General features: G+C 48.2%; 1 protein-coding gene across 1 annotated transcript in view; it reads left to right on the top strand.

The window, feature by feature from the left end:
- The window catches only part of KCP (kielin cysteine rich BMP regulator), a 338,287-nt gene that overhangs the window by 276,384 nt on the left and 36,063 nt on the right, over positions 1–25,840 (top strand). The window contains exons 37-47 of the mRNA XM_075345388.1: positions 1,405–1,584; positions 1,827–2,097; positions 2,242–2,324; positions 7,993–8,086; positions 9,253–9,426; positions 18,545–18,627; positions 18,730–18,850; positions 18,931–19,013; positions 21,873–21,972; positions 23,006–23,094; positions 23,354–23,456. Of these exons, the coding sequence (XP_075201503.1) occupies positions 1,405–1,584; positions 1,827–2,097; positions 2,242–2,324; positions 7,993–8,086; positions 9,253–9,426; positions 18,545–18,627; positions 18,730–18,850; positions 18,931–19,013; positions 21,873–21,972; positions 23,006–23,094; positions 23,354–23,456 (1,381 nt within the window). The remainder of the gene's footprint in view (positions 1–1,404; positions 1,585–1,826; positions 2,098–2,241; positions 2,325–7,992; positions 8,087–9,252; positions 9,427–18,544; positions 18,628–18,729; positions 18,851–18,930; positions 19,014–21,872; positions 21,973–23,005; positions 23,095–23,353; positions 23,457–25,840) is intronic.

The following is a 25,840-nucleotide window of genomic DNA, read 5'->3' as shown; positions in this document are numbered from 1 at the left end:
GTCTTTTTTCAACCTTAGTAACTATGTAACTATGTAACCACACCACCATGATATAATTTGTGTATATAACGATTTAATTCAAAAAGGTGTGTGGTATATGAGGACTTAATACAAATCGCATTAACCATACAGCACGAGAGAAAAAGACGCGATCAACCATCTTAGTAAATATATAAAGATTTTATTATTATGAATAGGTGCAGGGTAAATGAGAGACAGCATACAAAAAGGGTGCACAATCCCGGAGGTGCATCAATCAATATTGATGTTAACATAAGATAGAGGGAAATTGGCAGTCACTATAAAACACAGTACTTGTATATCTATAATAGCACTATATAGTTGATAATTTACATATCCCACTTTAATCTCATACGAAAGGACTGACAAAAACCCCCTCAGTGGTAAGGTAATGATGGTATGTCCAATCCTAACAATGCACACTGCGTCCAGTGTACAGAGACATTAATTCAGGATAATGGACACTTACCAATGTAACAGGCACACCGCACACACCAGGATGGCGCCCACCCGACAAACGCTCGTTTCGGCAACTGCCTGCGTCAGGGGTGGCCTATTTATACATTTATACATATAAATGAGATCTCCTCTGAGACGTCTTTCTTTCTAAGATAAACAAGTCTTCTACCTTTAATACCATGCTTAAGGTGCTGGTTTAACTGCCCAGTTAGTGCTGTTTAAGTAGCTCATTTGAACTGCAGGTTTAGCAAAGATCCTATTCAGTGGACATTTTTCTGGTCCCCTCCCCCATACTCAGACAGGGAGAGTGTGAACAGTATTGATGGGCAGTCCGGCTCTTTTTGGTGATCCGGTTCCCATGGCTCCACTCTTTCAGATCGTTCTCGGCTCCTTATTAAATATGTGTTCACCCCAGGTGAACACATATTTAAGATTATAGTAATGCCGCCAAAACCCCGTCCATCTGTGGCTAAACCCCGCCCACTTACAAGCAACCAATTAGATTGTTGAGTAGGCAGAGTTTAGCCGCAAATGGGCGGGGTTTTGGTGGCGAAAAGAGCCGTTTAGAGATTTTAGTGGCTCACACTGGTGATCCAGCTCCTGTCAGTCACTGCAGGGAGCCGGATCTTTGTGTCGGATCGTTCGCGACCGACACATCACTAGTGAACAGTGTCTGGGCAAGGGAAGCAGAGAAGTTCACACGTGAGAATGAATTTTGCTAGATCTGCAATTGAAATAAACTACTAAAGGAGCATGAACCAGGCAGATAAACCAGTTCTTTCAACTTGGTATTAAAGATAGAAGGAAACAAAATAATGTAATGGAGCATATTACAAACATTCAGAACTTTACAAAATCAGATCAATAATTATATAAAAGTTTAGTTACTGTAGTGTCGGTCAGTGTGATCTTCGTGTCTTTCAGAATGGAGAAGTGTCCTGTGTATCTGCTTCTTGTCCACGAATATCCTGTTTGCACCCAGTGACTCCACCAGGGGAGTGTTGCCCGCGATGCACAGGAATATGTAAGCACAATGGTCGAGTGTTTCAGAATGGTGAAAACTTCCAGCTACCCGGAGATATTTGCAATGAGTGCTCCTGTAGGGTGAGTTTATGGTGTGAAAAATATAATGGCAAGAAAGAAAATTTATAGAAAATAAATATTTTTTGAAGTTTCAAAACTTGCACCCTTCATTTTAAAAATAGCATCTAGCATAAAATGCAAAAACAATGCTATAGAAAGTGTTACTATAGTTATAATACGTCTTCATAAAAACAGAACTGAAACATTTTTTTAAACCTCAAACAGTTTCCTAAACAATTTTTAGTAATTTTGTTTTCCTTTAGAATGAGATGGTGACATGCCAACGTGTTCGATGCGAAAAAGACTGCAGCCATCCAATACCCTCCATATCATCTCCTTGCTGTCCTGTATGTGATCGCTGTCTCTATGAGGGCAAAGAATACTCTAACCATCAGACATTCACCTCTGTGTCTGACCTGTGCCTCCGCTGTGTGTGTTTGGATGGCAGTGTCACATGCACCCATGTAGTGTGTCCTCAGGTCTTCTGTGCCAACCCAATCAGCAAGCCTGGTCAATGCTGCATGGTATGCCCAGGTAGGGTTGTGCTCCAGCATTGTAAAGAAATGGTAGCGTTATGCATTTTTGTCTCTATATGCCTTAATGTACCTTTTAAAATAAAGTACAACATACCTGAAGCCTATTGAACTGAGCCTTTTTTTGTTTGTGATCTATTGCTAGTTTGCCAGTATGAAAGAAAAGAATATAGTGATGGAGCCCGCTGGGTGCCCTCCTCTAATCCATGTCTGCAGTGTACATGCACAGTAAGTACCACATATCTCTTGCTGGGAATATTGGGAACAACAGAATATTGCCCCCTATGGCATAATCACGGATTGTTAGGCTACATGAGCACGCTGCATTTTTTGGTGCGTTTTTGACGCGTTTTTTGTGCAGTTTTGTTGTCAGAACTTTCTGACATTTGACTTCCCAGCAAAGTCTATGAGAAGTCAGATTTGCTATGCACACATTGCGATTTATTTGTCAGCGTTTTTTTTGTCAAAAGTTTGTGACAAAAAAGATGTAGCATGTTCATTCTTCTAGCGTTTTTGTCAACATTTGTCACAAAAACGCATCAAAAACGCATCTACATTACAAGCGTTTCTTTTTTACATTTCTAGGCTCTCTCTGACAAGGTGCAGTTTTGGTTGCAGTTTGTGTGCAGAAAAAACTGCAGCATGCGCATGTAGCCATAGGCTATATGCGCACGTTGCGTAATTGCATGCAGTTACGCTGCGATCTGCACCCCAGCGTAACTGCATGCGTCCTGCGTCCCCTGCATAATCTATGAAGATTATGCATGAGCCGTGTGTACGTGGCATATTAGAGCGCAGCGCTTCGACTGCTGCCCGAAGCGCGCGTTCTAAGAAGTGACATGTCACTTCTTTCCTGCGCTTTGCCGGCAGCCCCTGCTCTGTCTATGGGAGGGGCTGCAGTCAGAGCGCATGAAATCGTTTTTTTTTTTCATTACGGACTGTTTCTGCAGCGATTTGAAGCGCACGTGTGCTCTTTAAATCGCTGCAGAAATTTCTGCAGGGCCAGTACGCATTGTGCGCACATGGCCTTAGGCCTAAGCCACACGGCATGAAAATCGGACTGAGTGGAATACGATAAAACATCGCATTCCACTTGGACCAATATTAACCTATGTCCCAGCACCCATGAGCGATTATTTTCTTGGTCGCAATCAGACCGAGAAAACAATCTCAGCATGCTGCGACTGTAATGTGACACTTTTTCTCTCACACCCATTCAAGTCTATGGGGCGAGAGAGATCGCACTGCACTCGCGGTACTTTGGTGTAGCGCGAGTGCAGTGCGAGAATGTCAATAGCCGGCTACGGAGGAGAGAAGGAGATATAACCCTCCCTCTCCTCCGCCATGCTGGCCCGCCCCTCCTCTGTGTTTGCCCATCCCCCGCAGCTGAGGTCCAATCGCATGAACAGACTTCAGTCGCATGGACACTCGCATAACACTCGACTCCCACTGTGCTGCCAGTGTGAGCCGAGTGTCATGCGAGGATCGTACTAATGCCCCGTGTGGCCCCAGCCTTAGGGGTACTTTGCACACTGGGGTCATGTCGAAAGTGACGCACATCCAGCGTCGCTCTCGACATCGTAGTGTGTAAATCCTAGATGATACGATTAACGAGCGTAAAAGCGTCGTAATCGTATCATCGGTGTAGCGTCGGCGAATTCCATAATTACGCTGACGCGACGGTCCGATGTTGTTCCTCGCTCCTGCGGCAGCACACATCGCTGTGTGTGAAGTCGCAGGAGCGAGGAACATCTCCTACCTGCGTCACCGTGGCTCCCGTCGGCTATGCGGAAGGAAGGAGGTGGGCGGGATGTTTACATCCCGCTCATCTCCGCCCCTCTGCTCCTATTGGCCGCCTGCCGTGTGACGTCGCAGTGGCGCCGCACGACCCACCCCCTTAATAAGGAGGCGGTTCGCTGGCCACAGCGACGTCGCATGGCAGGTGAGTGCATGTGAAGCTGCCATAGCGATAATATTCGCTACGGCAGCTATTACAATGATTTTGCAGCTGCGACAGGGGCGGGGACTATCGCACTCGGCATCGCAAGCATCGGCTTGCGATGTCGTAGTGTGCAAAGTACCCCTTAGAGTTGCAGAAGCTTTCGGGCTAGAGGATGTGGGTGGATAGGGGTGTTTAATTGGTGTCCCAGATACTTCAGAATAATGCACTTAAGGGTAAGTTCACACAGTGCGTTTTTCGCGGCGTTTTTGCGTAGTTTTCGGGTGCGTTTTTGCTCAGAAAACTGCATGACTTTGCTTCCCCAGCAAAGTCTATGAGTTTTCATTTTTGCTGTCTGCACACAGCGTTTTTTTTTCAGCTGCGTTTTTGTGGTGCCACAAAAATGCAGCATGTCAATTATTCCCGCGTTTTTCACTGCGATTTTCATCCATTGAGTGCAATGGGATGTTGAAAGACGCAATGAGAAACGCAAATAGGTGCGTTTTGGTGCGTTTTAGTGCGTTTCTAAGACCAAAAACGCAGCTATAAACGCAGGAGGTGGGTAGTAAAGTGACATGTACAGGAAGAGGATTCCTTCTGTCAGTAAACACAGAAGCGTGAATCCTCCCGGTACCGTCATCGCCGCTTCCACCTCCAGTCCTGGGCATGTATGCTGCCGTGCGGCGTCATGTACGGGCAGGAGGCGGAAGCGGCTGCGAAATCAAAAGTGAACAGGAGAAAAAAAAATGTCATACTCACCTTTCTCCAGCCTCCCGGTGCCGTGCCCGCTCCCATCTCCTCCCGGTACCGCCGCTCCGGGTGTGTGCAGTCTCCCCGGGTACGTATGCCTGCAGGATGCAGGACTTGGCGATGGATCACCTGATGCAGTCACCTGACGCATCAGCTGATCGTAAGTCTCGGGCTGACGCCAGCGGCCGGCCGGTTTAACCTATCAGCGGATACGTCAGGAGACTTCATCCCTGATTACCGGCAGCTCCTGCAGCGATCGGACGGGATCAGACTCGCTCTAGGAGGTGCCCCTAATCAGCACATAAGTGAGTATTTATTTTATTTTTTTTTTCACCGATGCATCTGCTGATTGTATAAACGGCTTTTATACAATCAGCTGCTGTGTGATGTGATTCAGGCACTTGATCCTGACACATCATCTGATCGCTTTGCCTTCCAGCAAACTGATCAGATGAGATTGGATCCAGATTGGACGGCGCGGGTCCCTTGACCCAGGATTACTGTGGAGGGGGGGTTCTTTATTTCAATAAAGATGGAGTCACTAATTGTGTTGTGTTTTATTTCTAATAAAAATATTTTTCTGTGTGTTGTGTTTTTTTTATCTTTACTAGAAATTCATGGTGGCCATGTCTAATATTGGCGTGACACCATAAATTTCGGGCTTAGGGCCAGCTATTAATATACAGCTAGCCCTAACCCCATTATTACCCAGTGAGCCACCTGGCATCAGGGCAGCTGGAAGAGTTGGATATAGCGCCAGAAGATGGCGCTTCTATGAAAGCGCCATTTTCTGGGGTGGCTGCGGACTGCAATTCACAGCGGGGGTGCCCAGAAAGCATAGGCACCCTGCACTGTGGATTCCAATCCCCAGCTGCCTAGTTGTACCCGGCTGGACACAAAAATTAGGCGAAGCTCATGTCATTTTTTTTTTTAATTATTTCAGGAAATTCATGAAATAATTAAAAAAAAAGGGCTTCTCTATATTTTTGGTTCCCAGCCGGGTACAAATAGGCAGCTGGGGGTTGGGGGCAGCCCGTACCTGCCTGCTGTACCCGGCTAGCATACAAAAATATGGCGAAGCCCACGTCATTTTTTTGTTTGGGGGGGCAAAGAAATCCTGCATACAGTCCTGGAAGGAGGATACTGAGCCTTGTAGTTCGACAGTTGCTGTCTGCTCTCCTGCATACACTATTGGATGGAGGATGCTGAGCCTTGTAGTTCGACAGCTGCTGTCTGCTCTCCTGCATACACTATTGGATGGAGGATGCTGAGCCTTGTAGGTCTGCTCCCCCTGACTCTCCTTCCAGCATATAGTCCTAGATGGAGCATGCTGAGCCTTGTAGATCTGCAGCTGCTGTCTGCTCTCCTGCATACACTATTGGATGGAGTATGCTGAGCCTTGTAGTTCTGCAGCTGTCTGCTCTCCTGCATACACTAGTGGAGAATGAAGAACATATTGAAGAAGGAAATGACATCAGACCTTTTTTTTTTGTTCACTGATAAAAAAACGCATAAAGACGCAGTGAGCAAAAACGCAGCAAAACGCAGAAAAAAACGCACCAAATCGCGGCAAAAACGCATGCGTTTTTTGCCACATTTTTTGACGCGGGTGCGTTTTTGTGCGTTTTTTGCCGCAAAAAACGCACAAAAGCGCAGCGTCAAAAAAACGCAGTGTGTGAACCTAGCCTAAGAGTTTCGACCAGCTTCAGGCTGAATTTGGGATACCGCACAGTTCTTTTTATCAGTATTTACAACTCCATCATGCCTACGAGACACAGACATGTCATGCGGAGATTAGTATACAACAAAATTACAGTCTTTCGGACCTGCTGACGTCTGAGTGCTCAGATGATGTTATCTCCAGGTTATACACAGCACTGCTACCTGGATACCTTGACAAATTCCCTATGCAAGCAAGAGGAAAGTGGGAGGGGGACTTGGGCCCTATGACAGATGAGCAATGGGATGAGGTCTGGTCTCAGACTCTAAAGGGCCATTTACACGCTGCGACATCACTAACGATATATCATCAGGGTCACGGTGTTTGTGATGCACATCCGGCGTCGTTAGCGACATCGCAGCGTCTGACAGCTAGGAGCGACCTTAAACGATCGTAAAAGAGGCAAAAATCGTTTATCTGAGAGAGGTCGTTTATTTATGAAAAATCGTTGTCTGGTCAGTAGCGATGTTGTTCCTCATTCCTGTGGCATCACACATCGCTATGTGTGACACCGCAGGAACGACGAACATCTCCTTACCTCCGTCCACCGGCAATGAGGAAAGAAGGAGGTGGGCAGCATGTTCCAGCCTCTCAACTCCACCCCTCCTCTGCTATTGGACGGCTGCCGTGTGACGTCGCTGTGACGCCGCACGAACCGCCCCTTAGAAAGGAGGCGGTTCGCCGGCCAGAGCGACGTCGCAGGGAAGGTAAGTCCCTGTGACAGGTGTTAGCGATGTGCGCGACTTGCCCGTGACAAACAACCGACGGGGGCGGGTACGCTCGCTAGCGATATCGGTAACGACAACTTCTTTCCATTCACCATACTCACTTCCAGTGCCAGCGCGGTTCCAACCATGTCGGAACTTGCATTCCTGAGGCACACGTGACATTGTTAAGACACGCGAGCTCCGCCACGAATCAGTGCCGGCTTGCTTGCCCCTGTCATCGAACGGTTTAGTAATTAATAAGAAGTGAGTGCTGCGGCTGCCACTCACTTCTTATTGATTATTTAACCGTACAAAGGCAGGGAGAAGGAAGCTGGCGCTGATTGGTTGTGGGGCTTGCGTGTCATAACAATGTCACATGGGCCACTGGAATGTGAGTTCTGACATTGCTGGAACCGCACTGGCACCAGAGGTAAGTATAGTTTTGTTATTTTTATTGGGGCAAATATGGGGAATAATAAGGGGTTGTCCAAGTAGTGAACAATTCCTTTAGTCACCAGTTAATTTTTTCACAGTGGTGAAAATTACTTGAATCAGAGGTGAAATATTTCCTTGAGTGCTATACAAGATTAGTTAATTTTAATTTACAACTACTAAATTATAAGATCCTGAATGAGACATGCTTTTATATAAAATCCAGTACTGGGCATATTATATAATGACCATGTAAGCTACACTGTCGAAGGTAAAATATGTATTACATGGAATGTTCCCCTGAATATATTATAAACAGCTCGGTAATATTATCTAATGTTCCCCCAGGCAGGAAAAGTACAGTGTGACCCTCCCACGTGTCCCCCTCTACCTTGCACCCAGCAGGTGACAGACCTAGGAGCATGTTGTCCTCGCTGCAGAGGTAAGTCTAATGCAAAAGCCATTTTCACAGCCTACGGTAACTGCCATGCAATCCAAGTAGAGTTTATACTAAATTATTCAAGAAACAGTGTTTTATCACCACTTCAAGCCATAGAACCTCAAGATCTAGTTCATTAAGCAGCACAGGATTTTTCCAGTTCATTAGTTTGATTGAAAATGTGTTTAAGATACAAATAATATTAAATTGTAAAGGTTTCAGTAACCAGTAATAAATGAGATTAAATTCTGAAATGTGGCTATTATTACATTTTTCTGCTTATAATATAGACACTTGATTGGCAGTGAGATGTGACATGGCCTTTGTGAACTATGATCTAGTCTGTCAATTTATTTTAGCATGTTACATTATTTATAAAGTTCCTCCAGTGTACGGTCTAAGGTCTCCGTCACACGTCCGTGCAAAACACGAATGTTTTGTATGGTCCGTGGTAAATGTACGAATATGTGTGTGTGTATCTTCGTGTGTGTTTTATGCGTGCTGTCCATGTGACATCTGGATAGCACACAGACAGCATGAACTTGTATACTTACCTGTCCTTGGCGCTGCTGCCCCCGGCGCTGCTGTCTCCGGCGCTGCTGTTACTTCCGGGTCAGCGGTGAGTGCAGTGAATATGCAATGAGCATAATGAGCGGACCTGGAAGCAACAGCAGAGGCAGAGACAGCAGCGCAGACAGGTAATTATAAAGATTCTTTATTTTTAAGCGACGTGTTTTCTCCAGTACGTGTCACACAGATCACATCAGTGTGTGGTCCATGTGACATCCGTGCTGCCGGAAGAAAACGGACATATCACCGTGGGGAGCACATGGACATGCGTGTGCTCCACACAGACACACGGTCCATGTGAAAACATGGACGTGTGGGCAAAACCATTAGTTTTAATGGGTCTACGTGTGTCCATGTCTCCGGTACATGTGAAAACGGACATCATATGTACCATAGACAAGGATGTGTGAAGAGGGCCTAAGGTCCACTGCAGGCACAATAGGGAAATTACAGATAATATTTTGTGAATTTAGTCTTCTTATGATTGATATTAGGGTTTTGATAAAAGTTTCTGTTGGCATTAAACCAACCTTTTGCTGCTGTACTTGTTACTATTCTGCAAAAAAAAACCAAAACTGAGCTGCTGATGTGTTTTGCAGGTTGTGTATATAATGGTCGGGAATACAAAGACAACAGTAACTGGATTTCCACTGTGGATCGGTGCATGTCCTGCATGTGCGTAGATGGAGTTACCACCTGTTCCAAGGTGCAGTGTATCACAACCTGCATTAACCAGATAACACTGCCTGGAGAATGCTGTCCGCTATGTGCAGGTTGGAGAGGAATTCATGATTTTAGATTTGAAAATAATTGTGTGGTGAAAATATGGAGTTATAGTTATTTTTCTCACTTCTTACCCAGTCCCACCCATGTATATCCTTGTGACCATTCTGTATACACATGTAACCGTGAATAGCAACAATCAATAGTACTGTGATATTTCCAACAATATTGGCAAATAATAAAGTAGACCTTGATCTTTGCTCAAGGCTGTAGGGCATTCAAGTCAAAGATTAGATGCAATAATCCCATGCAATTAGAAACCTGGGCATTGTTTCCGATAAGGTGAGCATTATAAGACAGCACAAAATAACTATCATCATATAGCTACAAAACAATTAGCCAGACTGTAGTCAAATGCTTAGTGCTGTGCAGTATCCAAATAAATTGTGTTATACGACTGTCTGATAATATTGTACACAGTCTCCAGGTAGGAATTAGATTAGAATTTCAGGGCCTTCTGACCAAAATGCAGCCTTTCTGCTGGTCTACAAATTTGAAGAAAGGTCAGTAACCTATTGGTATTAGTATATGTGCACACAGTGTCTTCTTCAGGCAATTCCATCTGGAACCTGTCTTAAAAAGCGCACAAATGAACGGTCGTAGGCATACCAAGGTCAAAATTACTAGCTTTTCATTTCCCCTTTTTCATGTTTTTTAAAGGGAATCTGTCAGCATATTTTTGCTGTGTAATCTGACGACAGCATACTGTAATAGTTAACACACAAACTTCAGCTATGCGTCTCTTATTACCCTTTGTGCAGTTGTTTACTTGATGTTTGTTTTAGCTTCAAGAGATTATCATTGCTGGCCTAGGTCAGCTAGAGCCCCCCCTGCTGTGATTAGAAGCAGCTCACTGTCTATAGATGTTGTATATAGGGAACCTGCTGTGGGCAGAGGTTTTTTTCTGAATTCTGCTGCATTGCTAAATCTAAAAACTCTGATTGTGTCAGAACCACTGCACCCAGTAAACTAAGTGATACACTATTGAATTCACTGTTTCTTTGCCTACATCATGCTGCTCTCAGATGAGGTAGCAAAAACCTTCTGACAGATTCCTTTTAAATGCTTCAGGCTTCAAAAGTCATGAAGAAGCTAAAAGAAGTGAACTGCCACTCTGAAAATGGCTTCTGCTCAGAAGTCTTCACTATTTTATATGTCACACAAAAAAAGTACATCGGCGGTAAGGCTCCAATTGGGGCTGAGAATCTTTTTTGCAGTTTCGTTTCATTGAAAACTTTGCACCATTTGCCTACTATGGCTGCTGTACTGCATGTCTATTGCTGGCAGAAGAACAAGTTAAAGATAATGTGTCCAACCCTGTTATTTTCACAGATAAGTTGAGGACATAATTTTGTGACATGTGACATTTACTATTATATCGATATGACAGGTCCTTCACCTGCACTTGTTACTGCCACATTCGTTGAAGGAATCACCGGCCCCGGGCTGCACAGGCGCCACTCTCCATTGCCAAGCCGCCTCCATGTACAGACATGGCTCTCGACAGGGTACATTACACTTACTTGCTGCTTCGTGCCGGTGCTCATCCCCATTGCTGCCAATCGTTGATGTCATCGGGTAGTAAGAGACGCAACACCAGAGATCACTAGGTTAACCAGTTTTGGTTTACTTTTTTTCTGCACATCATTATGGCAGACATGGCCTTCATCTCTCTCTCTTTTAGGCCCCCTTCACACGTCCGTGAAAAACACGCACGTGTGTTACGGGCCGTTTTTTGGGTCCGTGTCCCGTTTTTGTGTCCGTTTTTATGGTCCGTGTGGCACCTGTGTGAATTGCGTATGCTAGCCGTGTTTGTGTGCAGAACGTCCGTGTGTGCGTGTGGAATTAACGTGTATGTGTACGTGTAATGTCCGTGTGTAATGTCCGTGTGTGTGATGCACAATGTCGTTTATAAATGTCGGCTGACAGCAGACAGAGTTGCGCGATGAGAATGAACTCGGGTGAACTTCACCCGACTTCATCCTCATACCGCGGCTCTGTCTGTGTCGAGTACTGATTAGCGGTCACCTGTGAAGGATTCACCGGTGACCGCTAATCCCCCGATTGACTGAAGTTTCCCCCCCTCTCTCATACTCACCGTTCCTCGATCTCCGGCGCAGCGCTGCACGGCATTCACACGGCTGCGGCGGCTTTTACTATTTTGAAAAAGCCGGCCGCTCATTAAACAATCTCCTATTCTCTGCTTTCCCCGCCCACCGGCGCCTATGATTGGTTACAGTGAGACACGCCCCCACGCTGAGTGACAGGTGTCACACTGCACCCAATCACAGCAGCCGGTGGGCGTGTCTATACTGTGCAGTAAAATAAATAAATAAATAATTAAAAAAAAACGGCGTGCGGTTCCCCCCAATTTTAATGCCAGCCAGATAAAGCCATACGGCTGAAGGCTGGTATTCTCAGGATGGGGAGCTCCACGTTATGGGGAGCCCCCCACCCTAACAATATCAGTCAGCAGCCGCCCAGAATTGCCGCATACATTATATGCGACAGTTCTGGGGCTGTACCCGGCTCTTCCCGATTTGCCCTGGTGCCGTTGGCAAATCGGGGTAATAAGGAGTTATTGGCAGCCCATAGCTGCCAATAAGTCTTAGATTAATCATGTCAGGCGTCTATGAGACACCTTCCATGATTAATCTGTAAGTTACAGTAAAAAAACACACACACCCGAAAAAATCCTTTATTTGAAATAAAAAACACACACAAATTCCCTCATTACCAATTTATTAACCCCGACAAACCCTCCATGTCCGGCGTACTCCACGGACCTCCAGCGTCGCGTCCAGCTCTGCTGCATGGAGGTGACAGGAGCAGCAGAAGACACCGCCGCTCCGGTCACCTCCACGCAGCTAATGAGATGAGTAGCGCGATCAGCTCCTGTCACTGAGGTTACCCGCGGCCACCGCTGGATCCAGCGGTGGCCGCGAGTTACCTGACTGACAGCAGCTGATCGCGCTACTCACCTCATTTGCTGTGTGGAGGTGACCGGAGCGGCGGTGTCTTCTGCTGCTCCTGTCACCTCCATGCAGCAGAGCTGGACGCGACGCTGGAGGTCCGTGGAGTACGCCGGACATGGAGGGTTTGTCGGGGTTAATAAATTGGTAATGAGGGAATTTGTGTGTGTTTTTTATTTCAAATAAAGGATTTTTTCGGGTGTGTGTGTTTTTTTACTGTAACTTACAGATTAATCATGGAAGGTGTCTCATAGACGCCTGACATGATTAATCTAGGACTTATTGGCAGCTATGGGCTGCCAATAACTCCTTATTACCCCGATTTGCCAACGGCACCAGGGCAAATCGGGAAGAGCCGGGTACAGCCCCAGAACTGTCGCATATAATGTATGCGGCAATTCTGGGCGGCTGCTGACTGATATTGTTAGGGTGGGGGGCTCCCCATAACGTGGAGCTCCCCATCCTGAGAATACCAGCCTTCAGCCGTATGGCTTTATCTGGCTGGCATTAAAATTGGGGGAAACCGCACGCCGTTTTTTTTTAATTATTTATTTATTTTACTGCACAGTATAGACACGCCCACCGGCTGCTGTGATTGGGTGCAGTGTGACACCTGTCACTCAGCGTGGGGGCGTGTCTCACTGTAACCAATCATAGGCGCCGGTGGGCGGGGAAAGCAGGGAATACGAGATTGTTTAATGGGCGGCCGGCTTTTTCAAAATAGTAAAAGCCGCCGCAGCAGTGTGAATGCCGTGCAGCGCTGCGCCGGAGATCGGGGAACGGTAAGTATGAGAGAGGGGGGGAAACTGACCGACAGACTGTGAGAGAGGGACAGACAGACAGAGAGACCGACAGAGAGACAGAGAGACTGACCGACGGACTCAGGGAGATTGACCGACATACACAGAAATAGAAAGAATAGCCGACATCACTAGAAATAAAAACACCAAACGGACACGGACTATAGGTATATGCATACGTGTTTACTAACGTGTGTGCACATACCCATAGACTTTCATTGTGTCCACGTGTGCATGCTCCGTGCAGATAACGGACATGCATCCGTGCCAAACGCAAACACATACGGATCACGGACACGCACACACGGACATAATGAAATAACGGACGTGTGACCACAATCATAGATTAACATTGGTGCACGTTTGGCCGTGTCTACGGTATATACGGAAACGGACCAAACACGCACGTGTATCACGGACGTGTGAAGGGGGCCTTAGAGAGAGATGAAGATAGCCATCAGAAATGATGGCCTTTTAGAGATGGCCTTCATCTATCTCTCTATTCGTTCTGTCCCCTGCTATTTCGGACCTAATCCTCAATAATAATAATAATAATAATAATAATAATATAATAATAATCTTTATTTCTATAGCGCTAACATATTCCGCAGCGCTTTACAATTCCGGAGGATCATATACAAACAAGTAACAGTTATAGAAAATACAATATGTAGAGGGAAAAAAGACAACCCTGCTCGTGAGAGCTTACAATCTACAATGAGATATGGGGGGGGCAAGGTACAAGTGCTTATTTACAATGACAATCCAGCCATCTCAAGGAAATGGGGGATAGATAAAGGATGCCTTTACCAGTCAGCCAGAACCTTGAGATGCATTTGGGCGTCATGGAGTTTGACATGGGGTTATGTTGTGAGAAGTTGTAGAGGGACTATGTGAATTGAAGTTAATTAGGGAGTGTGATAGGCCGCCCTAAAAAGATGCGTTTTTAGGGTGCGTCTGAAGCTGAGTAAGTTGTGATTCGTCCTAACTTCCTGGGGTAGAGTGTTCCAGAGGATTGGTGCAGCTCAGAAGAAGTCTTGGATCCGTGAGTGGGAGGTTTGAATTAGTGTGGATGTTAGTCGAAAGTCATTTGCAGAGCGTAGAGAACGGGTTGGGTGATAGACAGAGAGGAGGGTGGAGATGTAGGGGGGGTGCCGCACTGTGGAGAGCTTTATGGGTGAGAACAAGCAGTTTGAATTGGATCCTGTGATATATGGGCAGCCAGTGCAATGACTGGCACAGAGCAGAGGCATCTGAGTAGCGGTTAGCCAGATAGGTGACCCTGGCTGCTGCATTAAGGATGGACTGTAGAGGAGAGAGTCTAGTTAGGGGGAGACCAATTAATAGAGAGTTGCAGTAGTCAAGGCGAGAGTGGATCAGGGCCACGGTGAGGGTTTTTGTCGTTTCCATTGTCAGAAAGGGGCGGATTCTAGAGATGTTCTTGAGGTGCAAGCAGCAGGAGCGGGCAAGAGATTGTATGTGGGAGGTGAAGGAGAGATCAGTGTCAAGTATAAAACCCAGACAGCGAGCCTGCTGCCTAAGAATACTCCGGGGTCTGCGCCTTCTTTCCCCTAATGTTGCACATCTTCCTCCAATTCTGGGCATTGACAGGTCCTCTAACCAGGCGACTCTCTAAGCTTGCCGGGGTGAGCCATAGACTTCAGACCTCCAGAGGTTACCTCAAAATTCTATGACTGGCCCTAGCACCGGGGCCACGTCTTCTCACTTTGAACCCACTTCTTCGACTGACTTCCTCTGGAGCTCCCTTCCTAACCATACCACCCTGCCATGGGCCACTCCTCCCTTTTATTACTTAAACTCTATCTTATCTAACATCTCTGCTAACACTCACTTCACCACTGGCTAACCCAACCACTAGATGGCAGCATTTGGTAACCTGATAGATAGTCCTAACTCTGCTGCATCTGGAGCTTATTCTTCTCTAAAAACACTTACATATCAACACATATGTCGCGGGCGGAGGAGGGGACGCCGCGCTCTCCCTTCTGCTCGGGTCCGGCTGGCACTGCGGCCGGCTGCTGCCGCTGCTCGGTGGCTCGAGCGATGGGCCGGATCCCGGGGACTCGAGCGGCGCTCCTCGCCCGTGAGTGAAAAGGGGGGTTGTTTGGGTGTGGGGATTGTTTATTGTCCGTGACGCCACCCACGGTTGTGGTGATTTATTAGCACCACCGCTGCTCTGTATGGGGATCCCGGGAAGGATGGTATGGAGCAGCCAGTTGTTGTGTTGCCCCTCCGTGGGTAGGGGTTGGTGATCCCGGGGCCCAGTGATGAGTTGGGAGATGCAGGGCTTGGTGGGCGCAGGGACGCGGGGGCAGCGCTGTGCCTTGCGGCACTGTGGTACTCACTCAGCCAGAAATCAGGACACAGTTCTTAGTAAAACACTCGGCTGGATGGACGGGTACCCACAGACGGCTGCGGTTGTTGTTTCTCCCCTGACCCAGTTTGGTGGTGTAAGTCTTTTCTTCCACTTCCGTGCACGCTTCTCCTGCCCTCCGGCTTCCAGCTGGCTCCCCGATTCAGTACCGGGGGGCCACTGCCCAGCCCTGGCTACCTGAGGTTCCACCAGCTGTCTCCCCGGCTCCCTGCAGACGGCCACTACCGTCTGCTGGACTCTCTGTACGAGGCCCTAGGCTCCAACCTAGGCCCCTGGCTATGTCTGCCTCTCTGCAGACCCTCTCTCTTCCTCTCCTAGGACTTGACTGGGCTTGTTTCCTGCCTCAGGCCAGCTCACTCCTGGGTGGGCGTCTCAATCTCCTGACCCCGCCCACCTGGTGTGTCAGTCTGAGCCCGAGGCAGAAAGCAGGTCACTTTGGGGATGTCTGCTGTGAACTGCTGGGGGTGGGGGTGTGTGTGTGTGTTGTTACCTGTGTCCCCTGGCTTGTCCAGGGTGACACATTCCCCCTTAGCAAAATGCAGACCGTCCTCGGGCTGCCCGTCCATCACCGGTTTTATTTTTATTTTAAACTGCAAAAAATCAAAACATTAAACACAAGCATTTTCAATCCTCCCACAACGGGATGCACATTACTTTAACGTTGCAGTAACAGTCCAACACTTTTAATAATAACAGTGTAACGGTTCCTTCGGTCACCCACCCAAATAACCTAGCCTTGGTGCTGCCCCTAGGAAGTGGGCAGCACCCCTTGACCCCAGTCCAGGAACGGCTCCAGATTGGTCAACGGGACCAGTACTTCGCTGCCGTTGCGGCCGGGCGGACTGCCGGAGCCGTCGCCATCTCCGTCGCGGCCGGGCGGACTGCCGGGGCCGGTGGCAGGGCGGTGACAAAGGTGAGGCCTGGGAACCCCAGGTCTGGGTCCTCCCCCACAGACGCTGCGGGCTCCGCTACCGGTAACAGGGGTAACGGGTCGGTGCATCACTGCAGCGGCCTCTTCCAGGAACCAAATGCTGGCAGAGTCCTGGCGTCCCTGCTTCCACAGCCGTGGTTCACATGCAGCCGGACACCATCCCGTCCCCCTTAGCTTCTTTTTAGCACTTCCTTCTTCAGGGGGCGGGGCTCCACTTTCGCACCTTTCCTGCTCGGGGAAGACGCTCGAGCGGGAAATTTTCGCGCCCAAGATGGCGGTTTTACTAAATTTTCGTTCGGACACCTCCGGCGGTCACAAGGCGCACCTCTACCCAACGGCAGAGCGGTAAGATCCTGTTCGTGACGCCAAGTTGTCGCGGGCGGAGGAGGGGACGCCGCGCTCTCCCTTCTGCTCGGGTCCGGCTGGCACTGCGGCCGGCTGCTGCCGCTGCTCGGTGGCTCGAGCGATGGGCCGGATCCCGGGGACTCGAGCGGCGCTCCTCGCCCGTGAGTGAAAAGGGGGGTTGTTTGGGTGTGGGGATTGTTTATTGTCCGTGACGCCACCCACGGTTGTGGTGATTTATTAGCACCACCGCTGCTCTGTATGGGGATCCCGGGAAGGATGGTATGGAGCAGCCAGTTGTTGTGTTGCCCCTCCGTGGGTAGGGGTTGGTGATCCCGGGGCCCAGTGATGAGTTGGGAGATGCAGGGCTTGGTGGGCGCAGGGACACAGGGGCAGCGCTGTGCCTTGCGGCACTGTGGTACTCACTCAGCCAGAAATCAGGACACAGTTCTTAGTAAAACACTCGGCTGGATGGACGGGTACCCACAGACGGCTGCGGTTGTTGTTTCACCCCTGACCCAGTTTGGTGGTGTAAGTCCTTTCTTCCACCTCCGTGCACGCTTCTCCTGCACTCCGGCTTCCAGCTGGCTCCCCGATTCAGTACCGGGGGGCCACTGCCCAGCCCCGGCTACCTGCGATTCCACCAGCTGTCTCCCCGGCTCCCTGCAGACGGCCACTACCGTCTGCCGGACTCTCTGTACGAGGCCCTAGGCTCCAACCTAGGCCCCTGGCTATGTCTGCCTCTCTGCAGACCCTCTCTCTTCCTCTCCTAGGACTTGACTGGGCTTGTTTTCTGCCTCAGGCTAGCTCACTCCTGGGTGGGCGTCTCCATCTCCTGACCCCGCCCACCTGGTGTGTCAGTCTGAGCCCGAGGCAGAAAGCAGGTCACTTTGGGGATGTCTGCTGTGAACTGCTGGGGGTGGGGGTGTGTGTGTGTGTTGTTACCTGTGTCCCCTGGCTTGTCCAGGGCGACACACATACATTCATGATATTCAACAATAAATAGTAAATACATAAGACGTAGCACAGTTATATCATGGGGGCACCGCCATTCTATTACATCCTCACAGACTGCACACCAGTTAGGTCATAAAATGGCTTCTGATGGAGGAGCACATACTCTGGTCACATGCTCCTCAACCAGCAGCCATTATGGACCTAACTGCTGTGCAGTCTATGAGGAAAGCTGTAGTAACAAGTGAAGGAAACGGACCTGTCATATCAATATAATAGTAAATGTCAGAAAATCATGTCCTTAACATATCTGTAAAAATAACAGGAGTCTTGGAAGGCAAGTCTACACCTACAGGAATTATTCATCCATAATTATAGCCATAAACTACAATGGAGATGGCCACACATATAGACAGCCACTCTCCTAAAATGTGTCGAGGACACAAAGATGGCTGGATCCTCTTTTCTATGATATGGAAACTACTGTACACGTAAGGAGCCACATACAGGCAGGCATGTTGGTGACCACATGAATGGAAGCAAGACAGAATGTCATTGAGGACACATGTGGACCCTTGGCTACCGGGGTCTAGGATTGAAAAGGTCAATGTCAATATCTCTGGTGGTCTAGGACAGTGAAAAGGTTAATGTCCTTAAACAGCTGGAGTTATACTGCAACCTAATCTTTAAAAATCTTTTATCTTTCTGCTTCAGATTGTGTGTCTGGTAAAAAAGTATATTCTCCCGGAGACAGCTTTCATCCATCAGATGACCCCTGTGAAATCTGCACATGTGAGGTGAGATGTCGATATATGATATCTGTTAATTTTACACAACTTCAGTGTGGTCAGTTAATATACCATACATATCTATAGATTGTGATAATAGGCTGTGTTTAGCGTTTACTAGATGGCCGTCAGTATAGACGTTGCAGCAAGAAGCAATGTCCCAGCTTGGTGGATTGCCCTCAACATCAAATACTGCCTCCGGCATTTGGCCAATGTTGTGCCAGCTGTGCTCGTAAGTATGAATTCCTACTAGTACAGTATGTTTCATCATTAATTTCAGTATTTAACACTACTGTTTGTTATATTTTTCAGAGGCTCTGAGTAATTGTACAGATTTACTGGTTGGAAATGAAATACAGGCTGTGAATGACCCTTGTTACATGTGCCAGTGTAAGGTATGGAATAACATTCCAGAAGGAAATACCTGCATATGTTGGGGTCACAAAATAACTGGGAAGTTCTGAAGACTGTCTATAAGGCAGCTGATAAGTAAAGCTGAATATGGAAACCTGATAAGACTTAATGGCCACACATACAGGCTTTATTCAAGCCACTCCACTTAGCTGGTCACAGTAAAACCATTGCCTTCACCCTTTAACTCTAAGACTATGTGCGCACGTTGCGTTTTTTTCCGTGGAAACGCTGCGTTTTGAACTGCAGCGTTTTCAGTGCCAAATTGCATGCGTTCAGCTTCCCCAGCAAAGTCTATGAGAAAGCCGAAAAATCAATGTTTTGGATGCCCAAAATCGCTGCGGAAAAAAAAGCAGCATGTCACTTCTTTTGTGCGTTGTAGCTGCGTTCTCCACCCATTGAAATCAATGATGTGAGTCAAAACGCATCCAAAATGCACTTGGACTGCATTTTTGTTGTGTTCTGCATGCTTTTTTGACAAGCAAAATGCAGGTCTTCAATGTCGGTCAATCTCTGTCTGTGGATGTTGGTGAATCTCCCTTGGTCGGTCGGTCTCTTTTTCTGTCAGTTGGTCACTCTATCTCTCTCTCTCTCTCTCTCTCTGTCGGTCAGTTTCTCTCTCTGTCTGTCCCTCTCTCTGTCCGTTGGTTAGTCTCTCCCCCTCTCTCATACTCACCGATCCCCGATCACCGGTGCGGCGCTGCACGGTTGTCACACTGCTCCGGCGGCTTTTCCTCTTTTGAAAATGCCGGCCGCTCATTATTCAATCTGGTATTCCCTGCTTTCCATGCCCACCGGCGCTTATGATTGGTTGGAGTCAGACACGCCCCCACGCTGAGTGACAGCTTTCTCACTGCAACCAATCACAGCCGCCAGTGGGCGGGTCTATATCGTGCAGTAAAATAAATAAATAAATAATTAAAAAAAAAACGACGTGCGGTCCCCCCAATTTTGATACCAGCCAGAGTAAAGCCACATGGCTGAAGGCTGGTATTCTCAGGATGGGGAGCTCCACGTTATGGGGAGCCCCCCAGCCTAATAATATCAGCCAGCAGCCGCCCGGAATTGCCGCATCCTTTAGATGCCACAGTACCAGGACTCTACCCGGCTCATCTCGAATTGCCCTGGTGCGGTGGCAAACAGGGTAATAAGGAGTTAATGGTAGCAGCCCATAGCTGCCACTAAGTCCTAGGTTAATCATGACAGGCGTCTATGAGACACATTCCATGATTAACCTGAAAGTGAAAGTAAATAAACACACACACCCGAAAAAATCCTTTATTTGTAATAAAAGACAAAAAAAACACCCTCTTTCACCACTTCATTAAAATCCCCAAATACCCCTCCAGGTCCGGCGTAATCCACAGAGGTCCCGCTACGTATCCAGCTTTGCTACATGAAGCTGACAGGAGCGGCAGTAGAACACCGCCGCTCCTGTGAGCTCCATGCAGCAACTGAAGTGAATCGCGCTGTCAGCGTCAGCGGGGACGTCACTGAGGTAATGCATGTGTGTGTGCGCAGTGATGATGGGTGCGGTAGTGCCAGTGTGTATGCGGTGATGATGAGGGCTGTAGTGTCGAGATGTGTGCGGGAATGATGAGGGCTGCAGTGTCGGGATGTGTGCGGTGATGATGAGGGCTGTAGTGTCGGGATGTGTGCGGGGATGATGAGGGCTGTAGTGTCGGGATGTGTGTGGTGATGTAGGTGGTAATGTCGGGATGTGTGCGGTGATGTAGGCGGTAGTGTCGGGATGTGTGCAGTGATGTGGGCGGTAGTGTCGGGATGTGTGCGGTGATGTAGGTGGTAATGTCGGGATGTGGTGAAGATGAGTGACGGCACCGCTAATCGCGCTGCTCCCTTCAGTCACTCAGGGGATTAGTGGTCACCGGTGAGCCCTTCACGGGTGACCGCTAATCAGGACACCATACACAGAGCCGCGGTATGACAATGAAGTCAGGTGAAGTTCATCCCAGTTCATTCTCATTGCGCGACTCTGTCTGTGTCTGCTGTTAGCCGGTATGTAGCAGAGCTGAATTGCCGGGGGAACGCACTGTCAAAAATGCATCCAAAACACATGCAAAATGCATGGAAAAAGCATCCAAAATGCATGCGTTGTGGATGCATTTTTCTTAGAAATGCAGTGTCCAGTCTGCCAGAGGGTGCGTTGTTTGCTGCACTGCAGAGAACGCAACGTGCGCACATAGCCTTTTACAAGGATCTGAACTTACAAAGGGTCTTCTGGTTTGGCGTGGCTGCTGGCTGGTGGAGCAAACTGTCAGAGGTTTGTTAACATTCTAGGTCAGAACCATAGAGAGCTGAGTCAAAACAGAATTTGAAGTCAGTAATGTTGTCAGGATGAAGTCGAGATCAATACCACCAGGACAGGGTCAGAGTCAGAAACATTTGGCAAAGAGGGAGTTAAAACAGTGCAAAGAAACAGTGGATTCAAGCAGTAAGAAATCAGTAAGCAGGAAACCAGGGATAGAATACACCTATAACTGGCAGCTATCAGCTCATTGCTTGGGGTCTACTTAGGATGTTACCCTGCAGACAGCCAATTAGAACTAATGATTGGTACCCTACATTAACCAACTGATGATCAGTTCTCTGCATCTCCCCATTTTGGGGTACAAGTCCAAGTTATCGTAATGATCACTTGGACTATATTTGTATCTCCCAGCCTCAGCAGCAGTGCAAGTGTGCCATTAACTAGCATCAGGGAAGTAGGGCAAGTTCAGACACAGATGTAAAAACAGAATCTACTAGTGTTTGTTGGACTGGAGATAGACTCTCCTGCACATAGTATTTATTAAGTTTAACTCATTTGCGTGTTGTTTCCTCAGGATTTGACTTGGGTATGTGAGCACAAGCCATGCCCTCTTCTAAGTTGTCCCCGTTCAGAGCAAATCACCCCACCTCGATCTTGCTGCGCTGTTTGTAGAGGTAAGCACTTCACCAGACGCTGCATTGGAATACCAAAAATTGCATATTTCCTTAGCTGTTGCTGTATTGAATTACCTATAACCTGTGATATTGTTTCCACATAGACCCCCAATTCATCCAAATTTTTTCCATAACGTTGCCAAATTTTTGTGCAATTCGTACTTGCTTAAGAATGTTGTGACTTGGCGTTTTTGGGCAGTCATGGCCATCTCTGTCAACTTTTTGAACAGTGGGCTGAGCTTAGTTAGAATTGGAAATGACAAGAAATTCAGCATAACTCAACACAAAAAGTGGCAAAAAATTACAACAGAAATATACTCCAGTCTCTCCCATGCATTCTTACGGCAGCTGAAAGACGAGCCACGTCATTAAGAAGCACACATGTCCTAATGAATTTGGCACAGCTTATTCCAGCACACACTTCATCAAGACTGGTATACAAAATGCCTATCTTAAAGGGAATTTGTCAGCAGATTTTTGCTACCTCATCTGAGAGAAGAATGATGTAGGCAAAGAAATCCTGAATCCAATGATATTTCACTTAGATTACTGGCTGCAACCATTCTGACACAATCAGAATTTTTAGCTTTAGTCATGTAGCAGAGCTGAGAGAGCTGTCCCACCCACCCCAGGCTCTCAATATAGATTGCAGATTGACAGTTAGGGGTTAATCAGAAGAGTGGACTGCCATGCATCTGACATTGTAGTCCCTAGCAATGAAAAGTCATGCTGCTTAAACAAACATGGCAAATAAACAACAGATCGGACCTTGACAAGACATGCATCCCTGAATTCTCGGAGATAACCCTTTCAGTCTTCTGTCTACAGCTTATATAGCAAAAACCTACTGACAAATTCCCTTTAATGAATCAAGGTATTTTAAAAGAATTTTTTTAGATCTAATTTTTACCATGTGTTGTTTTCTGGTAGCATGCTAGCATAATGGTTTTGATAAATAAATGTAAAGGTAAATTACCTTTATTTTACACAATGGGAGGGAACATGTGCTACCAAAACACTTTCTTCCTTACAGAATGTGTGGTTGAGATTGAAGGGAGACGGGTTCCAGATGGAGAGACTTGGACAGACAGGCAGGATCCATGTATCACCTGTACATGCACAGTGAGTATTACAATACTTAGACAAGCATTAATGCTGAGGATAAGGGACTCTATGCATTTGAGTAAATGTATGATATCGGGACTAAAGAGATCATTGACATCAGTGGAGAGAATAATTTTTGCAATTTTGAAATCCGCAAGCTCAGTGTAATGATCTTGTAAAATAATGATCTTGTCCAAAATAATTTTAGCATCAACACTTTTAGGAACATTGATATATTAATTACCTATCAATAATTTGACCATTTTTTTTTTCACAGCTAGGACATGTCGACTGTCAGATACAAGAATGTCCACCTATTCAGTGCCAGCAAGGGGAGCAAAAAGTCAAGACACCGGGCACATGTTGCCATGTTTGTCAGGGTGAGAACTGTTATTCCACAAGGACTTTTTGTCTCTGCTTATAAGGCTAGATGAACAAATCCGTATTTCTCGTTTCATTGGGCGACACAGGACCTTGGGTGTATGCTGCTGTGACTAGGAGGCTGACACTCAGTAGACAAAAAGATGTTAGCTCCTCTCTAGCAGTGTACACCCCGAGCCGGAGGCGGATCCCTGCCAGTTTTTTGCTTAGTGTCGTAGGAGGCTGATGTGGCCTCTCACGGCCCACTCTTTATTTTTTTCTTCGGCGCGCTCATCGCTCTCATTATTTCTTTTTTTCAGGATTCCTGGATGCCCAACTCCCCCAGAGATTCCCTGGGTGTGAAGCGGGCACATCACCAAGAGCTCCCTCCCCTGCTCCATCTCTCTCAGATGCACAGGGTCGAGTTGACAAGGGCCCCATCCCCTGATCCATCGCCAATGGGTAACACCCAGGGTTGCACAGGGTCGATTTCACTAGGTCTCACTCACCTGATCCATCACCTAGGGTACCGTCCCAGGGATGCACAGGATTGAGGCAGCAAGAGCTCCACCAGCTTCTCCTCGCAGTATGTCCCACCGGGCACCTTAAGGATGCAGGGGCTCAGTGCATCAGAAGGCACAGACCACTCTGTGCCCCCCTCCTCCCCACTGTTTCCCAGGGGCATCCAAGCGTTCCGGTAGGAGGAGAGACGTCTCAGAGGCTCAGCAAGAGGATCGGCGATTGCTCCTGGCAGGTAAGACTTCCACTGCCCCGCCGGTTGTAGGCTCTCCCTGGCTAATTTAGGCCCTGGTCTGGGCCTGCTCCAGTTGTCCAGCACGCCACACCACCTCCCTACGCGCGCGATTCACCCACGTCGGTTAGGTCCCGCCCCCTGGCCTTCCCACCCACCTGCGCCTCTCGATCCGCCCTCCTCATCCCTCCCCCTCCGGCCGCATCCCTAGCAGAGGTACCGCCCCTCCCTCGGCCACACTTCTCACAGGGGCAGCAATTATCCTGTCACTCTCGCGATAACTGCTTCGCGCCCTTTGGCCCGTACCCACCCCCTCACTGCATGCCCGCGGCCATCTTCCTGGATGCTTCTCTGGGAAGTAGACGCTGTCTCCAGGCATGCACACACCAGGAGATATCGCAGCCACAGCACCTCAGGGATCAGCCATCACTGCACCAAACGGGAGGACACAGGACCTGGGTAAGCGCTGCTTTAACCCTTCCTCTGCTTGCTTCCCCTTCTTTACACTCTCATCTCCTGCCTCCCCCCTAGTAGCACTAGAAATAGAAACAGGACAACCATGCCTAACTCTAAATCCTCCCGTCCCAAGCAGGTCCCCATCATAATTTTTTTTGCTTGCGTACAAGAGCGCGGAAACACGCCCGCCATGTCTCTTCTTCAAGCTCATCCCAACGGTCCCTCTCTCCCTCGAGACCCGACCACCGGTCGTCCCCGGACCCATCAGATATCTCAGGTGAGGTCTTCGATGACGGGCTCCAGCTCGATTCGGAGCAGACGACAGATATACGGCACATGATCGACAGCCTGGCCGAGGCGGTAAGTCATACGCTTAAGATGATCATCCGGATGATCCTGTCTCTTCCCAGGACACCCACATCTCCTTTCAGAAGATGAAACGGGCCCATAGGTCCTTCAGCAGTCATTCAGAGTTCGCTGAGTTACTGCGCAAGCACAGGCAGCAGCCAGACAAGAGCTTCAACAACTGTAAGTACATAGACTTACACTTTCCCTTCTCCGAGGAACTCCAGAAGGAATGGGCAGATCCGCCGATAGTCGACCCTTCAGTGTCCCATCTGTCTTCCCATACAGTTATGTCTCTGCCCAACGGTGCGTCTCTCTGAGACGCCACGGATCGTAGCATTGATCGGTTTGCCAGATCAGCCTTCAAGGCAGCCGGCTCGACTCTGTCACCAGCCTTCACCTCCGTCTGGGTGGCAAAAGCCCTAATAGCCAGGTCAGACTCACTCCGAGGAGGCCTTCGTGCCAGCGACGTCCCTCAGGAGCTCATCAACATCTCATCTCAGATCTCACTTGCGGGTGAATACCTCATCAACGCCGCCCTGACCTCAGCAAACTGTGCAGCCCACGCAGCTAGCAACACCGTAGCCATCCGCCGTGCTCTTTGGCTCAGAGTATGGAATGCGGACGCGGCCTCTCAGAGGTCTCTCACCACTCTCCCCTTTTTAGGCGGTCATCACTTTGGCGACAAAATGGACCAGATGATTTCTGAGGCCACAGGGGGGAAAGTACCTCCCTTCCCCAACTCAGACCCAGGCGCCCTCCACGCAGACGTTAACCTGCTCGGTTCCAGTCCTTTTGTAATTTCAACCCTTCAGGCCAGCCCAGAAAGAACCGCTCACCTCCAAGAGATAG

The sequence above is a fragment of the Anomaloglossus baeobatrachus genome, chromosome 4 (genome assembly GCF_048569485.1).
Source record: "Anomaloglossus baeobatrachus isolate aAnoBae1 chromosome 4, aAnoBae1.hap1, whole genome shotgun sequence".
Lineage (NCBI taxonomy): Eukaryota > Metazoa > Chordata > Amphibia > Anura > Aromobatidae > Anomaloglossus > Anomaloglossus baeobatrachus.
This window is presented reverse-complemented; position numbering and strand designations above follow the sequence as displayed.